This window comes from Salvelinus fontinalis, chromosome 5 (genome assembly GCF_029448725.1).
Source record: "Salvelinus fontinalis isolate EN_2023a chromosome 5, ASM2944872v1, whole genome shotgun sequence".
In the NCBI taxonomy this organism is placed as follows: domain Eukaryota; kingdom Metazoa; phylum Chordata; class Actinopteri; order Salmoniformes; family Salmonidae; genus Salvelinus; species Salvelinus fontinalis.
In genome coordinates this window covers 39531365-39541184 of record NC_074669.1, presented here as the reverse complement: position 1 = coordinate 39541184, position 9820 = coordinate 39531365, and the positions used below count along the sequence as shown (strand labels likewise).

The 9820-nt window shown below is 47.6% G+C and overlaps 1 protein-coding gene across 1 annotated transcript in view; it reads right to left on the bottom strand.

The window, feature by feature from the left end:
* Positions 1–7738, bottom strand: part of LOC129855570 (elongation factor 2-like) — a 25995-nt gene extending 18257 nt beyond the window's left edge. The window contains exons 1-4 of the mRNA XM_055923370.1: positions 7572–7738; positions 5650–5864; positions 2574–2755; positions 639–850 (exon numbers count right to left, since the gene is read on the bottom strand). Of these exons, the coding sequence (XP_055779345.1) occupies positions 639–850; positions 2574–2755; positions 5650–5864; positions 7572–7574 (612 nt within the window). The 5' untranslated portion in view covers positions 7575–7738. The remainder of the gene's footprint in view (positions 1–638; positions 851–2573; positions 2756–5649; positions 5865–7571) is intronic.
* Between the last annotated feature and the right edge of the window lie 2082 nt (positions 7739–9820).

Sequence of the window (9820 nt, the reverse complement as noted above, 5' to 3'; positions counted from 1 at the left end):
TACCATCTGAACTCTGTGGAGTGATCTTACGGTACCATCTGAACTCTGTGGAGTGGTCTTACTGTACCATCTGAACTCTGTGGAGTGGTCTTACGGTACCATCTGAACTCTGTGGAGTGGTCTTACTGTACCATCTGAACTCTGTGGAGTGATCTTACCATCTGAACTCTGTGGAGTGATCTTACCATCTGAACTCTGTGGAGTGATCTTACCATCTGAACTCTGTGGAGTGATCTTACGGTACCATCTGAACTCTGTGGAGTGATCTTACCATCTGAACTCTGTGGAGTGGTCTTACCATCTGAACTCTGTGGAGTGATCTTACTGTCTGAACTCTGTGGAGTGGTCTTACTGTACCATCTGAACTCTGTGGAGTGGTCTTACGGTACCATCTGAACTCTGTGGAGTGGTCTTACTGTACCATCTGAACTCTGTGGAGTGGTCTTACTGTACCATCTGAACTCTGTGGAGTGGTCTTACTGTACCATCTGAACTCTGTGGAGTGGTCTTACTGTACCATCTGAACTCTGTGGAGTGATCTTACTGTACCATCTGAACTCTGTGGAGTGATCTTACTGTACCATCTGAACTCTGTGGAGTGATCTTACTGTACCATCTGATCTCTGTTAAACACTGACCATGATGCTGCCCATGGGTCCGCCCTCGTCTTCTCCGTAGGTGGCGATGATGACGTTGACGTTCTCTACGATGCGCTGGAAGGTGGCAAAAAGTGCGTCGGGTTTCAGCTGCAGCTCCAGCAACGCCCGGTCCATCTTGTTCATCATCAGAACAGGCTTTATCCTCTCTGCGATGGCCTGTCGCAGCACGGTCTCAGTCTGAACACACACACCTGCAAGGGAGGGGTTGGTACAGCACCACCTTAGAAGGGCTAGCATTAGTTCATCAAGGTGCTTGCAAGGTGCAACAAGGCCGTAGGCAGAAGCTGTAAAGGACTAGATGTGTTGTTGTTGTATTGTTTGTCAGTGTTCAAATCTGTCATGATACGTGTATAATAAATAATAACACATGGTATTTAATATAGCGCTTTTCAAGGACCCACAGTATAATGCACAAAGGCCTAAGGGTTGTCATGGTTATTGGACACAGTATGATGTATAAAGGCCTAAGTGTTGTCATGGTTATTGGACACAGTATGATGTATAAAGGCCTAAGTGTTGCCATGGTTATTGGACACAGTATGATGTATAAAGGCCTAAGTGTTGCCATGGTTATTGGACACAGTATGATGTATAAAGGCCTAAGTGTTGCCATGGTTATTGGACACAGTATGATGTATAAAGGCCTAAGTGTTGCCATGGTTATTGGACACAGTATGATGTATAAAGGCCTAAGTGTTGTCATGGTTATTGGACACAGTATGATGTATAAAGGCCTAAGTGTTGTCATGGTTATTGGACACAGTATGATGTATAAAGGCCTAAGTGTTGTCATGGTTATTGGACACAGTATGATGTATAAAGGCCTAAGTGTTGTCATGGTTATTGGACACAGTATGATGTATAAAGGCCTAAGTGTTGTCATGGTTATTGGACACAGTATGATGTATAAAGGGCTAATTGTTATCGTGGTTGACTGTTGTACTACCTATTGTTGTTTACTAACCGGGATCCGACTCTAAAAAAAAACTACAACTTATAAAGGCTTTATAGGGCATTTGTAAAGTATTCATAAGCACAGTAAATAAAGATGTCACAAACCATTAATAAGCAAAGTCATACTATATCAAAAGGTGAAATAATTGTGTTGCCAAATGTGGTATAATCCTTTTGCTTACCCTCCAGAATAACTAGCAACGTAAATGTCGTTTTTATGATCTGAAAACAATATTTGGCTAAATGATTAGAAAATAAATACAGTTAGAAAATACATGTGTGCTTTTTTGAAGTATATTTCAAAGTTACAAATATTTTAGTGTTCGGAGCGATCTCCATTCCTGACGTGTTCGTATCTGAGGTCCTCCAGCACACTATTTGTGGTTCTTTAGTTGTATACTGTTACAGTACGTGCACACTTTGTAGTTAAGGTTGTATACCGTTACAGTACATGCACACTATTTGTAGTTCTTTAGTTGTATACCGTTACTGTACGTGCACACTATTTGTAGTTCTTTAGTTGTATACCGTTACAGTACGTGCACACTATTTGTAGTTCTTTAGTTGTATACCGTTACAGTACGTGCACACTATTTGTAGTTCTTTAGTTGTATACCGTTACAGTACGTGCACACTATTTGTGGTTCTTTAGTTGTACACCATTACAGTCCTTGTGAGATTTCTAATGTATGTATAACAAAGGCCAAATAGCCTTGAACTTTAAGTATCATGGGCTGTTATTGGGGTGTGAGCGAGCCAAGCATTGGATGCATTGCAGCCAGGACACTACACTTGCTGCACAAAACACAAGACGGTGTCCAAAACAGCACCCTAGTCCCCATATCATAGGTCCACTACTTCAGATCAGAGCCTCGTGAGTTCTTCCAAGTTGTTCGGGATCTGGCCAAAAGTAGTGCACTATATAGGGAATAGGGCGCCATCAACCCTTCCTTGTCATACCTGAGACGCAGTCTACTACAACTAGTGCCCCGTCAGTGACGCGGAGAGCAGCTGTCACCTCGGAGGAGAAGTCCACGTGACCGGGAGAGTCTATGAGGTTAATGAGGAAGCCAGAGCCATCCTTGCACTGTTTGATGAAGGCCAAGTCATTCTCAGCCAGTTCATAGTACAGAGAGATGGCTCTGCAGGGAGGGAGGGAGGGACGACATGTAACCATCGTGACCATCGTACATTTCATGTCTGTCTCTCAATCACTCTCACATCGTGGTGTATTAGGGTACAGGATACCAGGGATAGGGCAAAGATCTCAAAGTAGGAGTCAGTTTTGTCTTTTAGGTTCATAAATGAATAGGAGTTTAGGTCATTGGTGATGTGGGCAATACTATTCAAATGCAGGTTGACTGTTGAGCAACTTAGTTAAGTAAGTCTACCTCAGATTCCCAAAGAGAATATTACCCTTACAAGGTTACACACTTATAGTAGAATAGGAGAGAGATGGGGGGAGAGAGATGGGGAGAGAGAGAGATGGGGAGAGAGAGAGATGGGGGGAGAGAGAGATGGGGAGAGAGATGGGTGGAGGGAGAGAGAGATGGGGAGAGAGAGAGATGGGGAGAGAGAGAGATGGGGGGGAGAGAGGGGTGGAGGGAGAGAGAGGGGTGGAGGGAGAGAGAGGGGTGGAGGGAGAGGGGTGGAGGGAGAGGGGTGGAGGGAGAGAGAGAGGGGAGTGTCTGCACCGTGTGGTCCGATGGTCAGAGTGGGGGGAGAGAGAGAGAGAGGGGAGTGTCTGCACCGTGTGGTCCGATGGTCAGAGTGGGGGGAGAGAGAGAGAGAGGGGAGTGTCTGCACCGTGTGGTCTGATGGTCAGAGTGGGGGGAGAGAGAGAGAGAGGGGAGTGTCTGCACCGTGTGGTCCGATGGTCAGAGTGGGGGGAGAGAGAGAGAGAGGGGAGTGTCTGCACCGTGTGGTCTGATGGTCAGAGTGGGGGGAGAGAGAGAGAGAGGGGAGTGTCTGCACCGTGTGGTCTGATGGTCAGAGTGGGGGGAGAGAGAGGGAGGGAGAGAGAGAGAGAGGGGAGTGTCTACACCGTGTGGTCTGATGGTCAGAGTGGGGGGAGAGAGAGAGAGAGGGGAGTGTCTGCACCGTGTGGTCCGATGGTCAGAGTGGGGGGAGAGAGAGAGAGAGGGGAGTGTCTGCACCGTGTGGTCTGATGGTCAGAGTGGGGGGAGAGAGAGAGAGAGGGGAGTGTCTGCACCGTGTGGTCCGATGGTCAGAGTGGGGGGAGAGAGAGAGAGAGAGAGGGGAGTGTCTGCACCGTGTGGTCTGATGGTCAGAGTGGGGGGAGAGAGAGGGAGAGAGAGAGAGAGGGGAGTGTCTGCACCGTGTGGTCTGATGGTCAGAGTGGGGGGAGAGAGAGGGAGGGAGAGAGAGAGAGAGGGGAGTGTCTGCACCGTGTGGTCCGATGGTCAGAGTGGGGGGAGAGAGAGAGAGAGAGAGGGGAGTGTCTGCACCGTGTGGTCCGATGGTCAGAGTGGGGGGAGAGAGAGAGAGAGGGGAGTGTCTGCACCGTGTGGTCCGATGGTCAGAGTGGGGGGAGAGAGAGAGAGAGAGAGGGGAGTGTCTGCACCGTGTGGTCCGATGGTCAGAGTGGGGGGAGAGAGAGAGAGAGAGAGGGGAGTGTCTGCACCGTGTGGTCTGATGGTCAGAGTGGGGGGAGAGAGAGAGAGAGGGGAGTGTCTGCACCGTGTGGTCCGATGGTCAGAGTGGGGGGAGAGAGAGAGAGAGGGGAGTGTCTGCACCGTGTGGTCCGATGGTCAGGGTGGGGGGAGAGAGAGAGAGAGGGGAGTGTCTGCACCGTGTGGTCTGATGGTCAGAGTGGGGGGAGAGAGAGAGAGAGGGGAGTGTCTGCACCGTGTGGTCCGATGGTCAGAGTGGGGGGAGAGAGAGAGAGAGAGAGGGGAGTGTCTGCACCGTGTGGTCTGATGGTCAGAGTGGGGGGAGAGAGAGAGAGAGGGGAGTGTCTGCACCGTGTGGTCCGATGGTCAGAGTGGGGGGAGAGAGAGAGAGAGAGAGGGGAGTGTCTGCACCGTGTGGTCTGATGGTCAGAGTGGGGGGAGAGAGAGAGAGAGGGGAGTGTCTGCACCGTGTGGTCCGATGGTCAGAGTGGGGGGAGAGAGAGAGAGAGAGAGGGGAGTGTCTGCACCGTGTGGTCTGATGGTCAGAGTGGGGGGAGAGAGAGAGAGAGGGGAGTGTCTGCACCGTGTGGTCCGATGGTCAGAGTGGGGGGAGAGAGAGGGAGAGAGGGGAGTGTCTCCACCGTGTGGTCCGATGGTCAGAGTGGGGGGAGAGAGAGAGAGAGGGGAGTGTCTGCACCGTGTGGTCTGATGGTCAGAGTGGGGGGAGAGAGAGAGAGAGGGGAGTGTCTGCACCGTGTGGTCCGATGGTCAGAGTGGGGGGAGAGAGAGAGAGAGAGAGAGAGGGGAGTGTCTGCACCGTGTGGTCTGATGGTCAGAGTGGGGGGAGAGAGAGAGAGAGGGGAGTGTCTGCACCGTGTGGTCCGATGGTCAGAGTGGGGTGAGAGAGAGGGAGAGAGAGAGAGAGGGGAGTGTCTGCACCGTGTGGTCCGATGGTCAGAGTGGGGGGAGAGAGAGAGAGAGGGGAGTGTCTGCACCGTGTGGTCCGATGGTCAGAGTGGGGGGAGATAGAGAGAGAGGGGAGTGTCTGCACCGTGTGGTCCGATGGTCAGAGTGGGGGGAGAGAGAGAGAGAGAGAGGGGAGTGTCTGCACCGTGTGGTCCGATGGTCAGAGTGGGGGGAGAGAGAGAGAGAGAGAGGGGAGTGTCTGCACCGTGTGGTCCGATGGTCAGAGTGGGGGGAGAGAGAGGGAGAGAGGGGAGTGTCTCCACCGTGTGGTCCGATGGTCAGAGTGGGGGGAGAGAGAGAGAGAGAGAGGGGAGTGTCTGCACCGTGTGGTCCGATGGTCAGGGTGGGGGGGAAGGGACATATTGTTGTTAAAAAAAAAACATTTGTATATTTCACTCTGAGGAGGACGAGGTATATTGTCTTGAGGGAACACATACGTTGACTTGATGGTGATGCACCTCTCCTGCTCGTCTTTCCTGGTGTCTGTGAAACGCGTCTCGCCAGCCCGGGCGCCGGCGATGATGCCAGCCTTGCACACCAGGGAGTCTGTGAGAGTGGACTTCCCATGGTCCACGTGGGCGATCACAGACATGTTCCTGATGTTGGACTTCTTGTCCATGATCGCACGGATCTGGTCTACTGTAAAATTCACCTGGAAAAGGGGAGGTGATCTGGTCTATTGTAAAATTCACCTGGAAAAGGGGAGGTGATCTGGTCTATTGTAAAATTCACCTGGAAAAGGGGAGGTGATCTGGTCTATTGTAAAATTCACCTGGAAAAGGGGAGGTGATCTGGTCTATTGTAAAATTCACCTGGAAAGAGGAGGTGATCTGGTCTACTGTAAAATTCACCTGAAAAGGGGAGGAGATCTGGTCTACTGTAAAATTCACCTGGAAAAGGGGAGGTAATCTGGTCTATTGTAAAATTCACCTGGGGAGGGAAAGTGAGATCTAGTCTACTGTTAAATTGATCTGGTGAGGGGATTGATACTGGTCTACTGTAAAATTCACCTGGGGAGGTGAGGAGAATGATATGGTCTACTGTAAAATTCACCTGGAGAGGGGAGGTAAGATCTGAAAATTATTCATGATTATTATTTGACCATGCTTGTCACTTATGAACATTTTTGAACATCTTGGCATAGTTCTGTTATAATCTCCACCCGGCACAGCCAGAAGAGGACTGGCCACCCCTCATAGCCTGGTTCCTCTCTAGGTTTCTTCCTAGGTTTAGGCCTTTCTAGGGAGTTTTTCCTAGCCACCGTGCTTCTACACCTGCATTCTAGCTGTTTGGGGTTTTAGGCTGGGTTTCTGTACAGCACTTCGAGATATTATCTGATGTACGAAGGGCTATATAAAATAAAATTGATTGATTGATTGATTGATCTGCTTTACTATAAAATGTACCTGGGGAGGGGAAGTGAGATCTAGTCTACTGTAAAATTGACCTGGTGAGGAGAATGATCTGGTCTACTGTAAAATTGAACTGGTGAGAAGAATGATCTGGTCTACTGTAAAATTGACCTGGTGAGGAGAATGATCTGGTCTACTGTAAAATTGACCTGAGAAGGTGAGGAGGTTGGGTGGGGAGTGTTAAATTAATTCCAAAGCCAATAGCCTAATAATTTGCTGCAGTAACCTATAGGCTATGACGCATCTAAGAGAGGACACTATAACCCCAGCTTGTACACTTGCATGGTGTCATTGTAACAGGTGCATTTGTTTACAACGACAAGACCGTTTCTAACCTGTAGCCCATGTAGTTTACTGGGCCTGTGTCTGGTTTACAGGGGCAGGCAGCGTTGCCCAATGTGAGCACATGAAACTTTAATACGGCCATCTCAGGGAACGGCGTGCTTGTGCTATTTATAACACGGGGCCGGGGTAATGGTATTCTGTCTGACTGTACCCCTGCATTGGCACGCACATTAGGCCCGAGGCCTACCGAAAAGAACACTATTTAATTTCAAATGAAACACTACGAGACGAGGTGTTGTTTACAGCAAATGCATTCAGTTAGCCTGCAGCAACTAACTCAAGTTCCACAGATTACTTTAGTGGCTTGTTGATAAATAGCCTAGTCACATTACATAGGTCATGCTTTACTTCGATTTGTAGAACGAATAACATATTTTGTTAACGGTGTGACATGCGTTCAATAATCACAGCATCCTTATTAGGCTAAATAAGCAACGAATACATTCTATTTCTGTTTCGTCTGATAACCATTTGCTAAAATTCTGCATACGTCATCGACAATAATACTAAAAAAATATATTCATTTGAAAACCGTCGCTTTTAGAAGAAAGACAAATATAGTTAATGGCTGTAATTTGTCCAAACATGTTATATAGACTTACCATGATTGCGATTCTTTATATCCCCAGCCTCAGCCGGTTGGTCCTCTCTTTCGGGGTGCTAGAGGGAAAGAGAGACTATGACGCATTGGTCTTGGTTACATTCTGCGACAGCCGGCACTCTGGAAGTCATGTGGAATATGTCACGAAGTGTCATATGGACCCGAACTGAAATTAAAAGAGATATTAGCAGAGAATTTTTGTCGTCACAGATCTAGGCTATGCAGCATGTTAGTCTCTCAGAGGTGTGCGAGGGGACTGAAGATTTAATATTTTGGCTACTACAACTAAACAAAAAATATAAGCGCAACATGTAAAGTGTTGGTCCCATGTTTCATGAGCTGAAATAAAAGATCCCGGATATGTTCCATATTTCTCTCAAATGTTTTGCACAAATTTGTTTTACATCCCTGTTAGTGAGCATTTCTCCATTGCCAAGATAATCCATCCACCTGACAGTTGTGGCATATCAAGAAGCTGATTAAACAGCATGCACATTACACAGGTGTACCTTGTGCTGGGGACAATAAAAGGACACTTTAAAATGCGCAGTTTTGTCACACAACACAATCCCACAGATGTCTCAAGTTTTGAGGGAGCATACATATTGGCATGCTGACTTGCAGGAACGTCTGCCAGAGCTGTTGCCAGAGAATTTAATGTTCATTTCTCTACCATAAGCCGCCTCCAACATCGTTTTAGAGAATTTGGCAGTACGTCCAACCGGCCTCACAACCGCTGACCACGTGCAACCCAGGATCTCCACATCCTGCTTCTTCACCTGCGGGACCGTCTGAGGGCCCACCGAATGGCTGCACCCCTGTCCAGTCATGTGAAAGTCATAGAATAGGGGCTAATTCTTTCATTTAAATGGACTGATTTCCTTTTATAGTTTGAAAATGCAACCTTTGTGGTTGCTAGACTTGACATATTAAATGGAAATCCGAGACACAGCAATTAGTATCATATGTTACGTTTTGTATGGTATTTATTAATTTGTGGATGAATTCCGGAAGGAAGAAAAAAATCCCATTGTGAAATAATGCCTTTTTAGCCTGTTCATTGATGTTAATAACAGTCGATTGTAAATACATTTGACTGGTCATGCTTATCGGTCTATAGGTTCATTTGTATAATTTTGTGGAATTAAATTGGCACTTGTGTACAGTATATTCATTTATGTATCTTATCGCACTTGTACAGCATACAGATACAGAGCCTTTGAGTGGAAAATATGTCAGACAGCATAAGAGCTGCTCCTGTGTTGCTTTCAAGACAGCTGAGAACTCTGGAAAATAGGAGGAGGTCAAATCATGATGTCAGTGATCTTCAGGTCACAAAAGCTCTGACGAAGGCCGTGAGGCCGATACGTAAAGCTCTGACTAAGGCCGTGAGGCCGATACGTAAAGCTCTGACGAAGCCCGTGAGGCCGATACGTAAAGCTCTGACGAAGCCCGTGAGGCCGATACGTAAAGCTCTGACGAAGCCCGTGAGGCCGATACGTAAAACTCTGACGAAGCCCGTGAGGCCGATACGTAAAACTCTGACGAAGCCCGTGAGGTCGATACGTAAAGCTTATTAAAGATCAGTGATACTATCAAGAGCAGTGTGAGGTTTCCTTTTTCCTTCATCGCGATCTTCAGGTCAGAAATCTAGAAAGAGCCCCGAGTTCCCCAGTTGGAATTCCGAGTTGGAGATTGTTTTCCCCCAGTTCCCATTTGTTTTGAATGTGGCATCAAAAGGCAACTGGAAGGCAGGCTGCGAGTCTCACACCACTTTGCAATGAGCTGGAGGCAGTATCCATTTTGAAAACCATTTACTTAATTGTTGGAAAGCTGAACATTTTAATATATATTATGAGGCATGTCTTACCTTGCTTCAAAGTAATTTCACTCCCAAGTGGCGCAGCGGTCTAAGGCACTGCGTCTCAGTGCTAGAGGTGTCACTACAGACCCTGGTTCGATCAAGGGCTGTATCACAACCGGCCGTGATGGGGAGTCCCATAGGGTGGCGCACAATTGGCCCAGCGTCGTCCGGGTTTGGGGAGGGTTTGGCCGTCATTGTAAAAATAAGAATTTGTTTTTAACCGACTTTGACTAGTTAAATAAAAGTTCAATAAAAATACATTTAAAAAGCCTATTAGATCTCCTCTCTAAATTACTAATGGAAATCTCTGTCATAAGAAAGTGGCCTTTTGACAACAGGTATTTTCCTGCTAATTGCAATATGGAACAAACATTTGCATGTAGCGG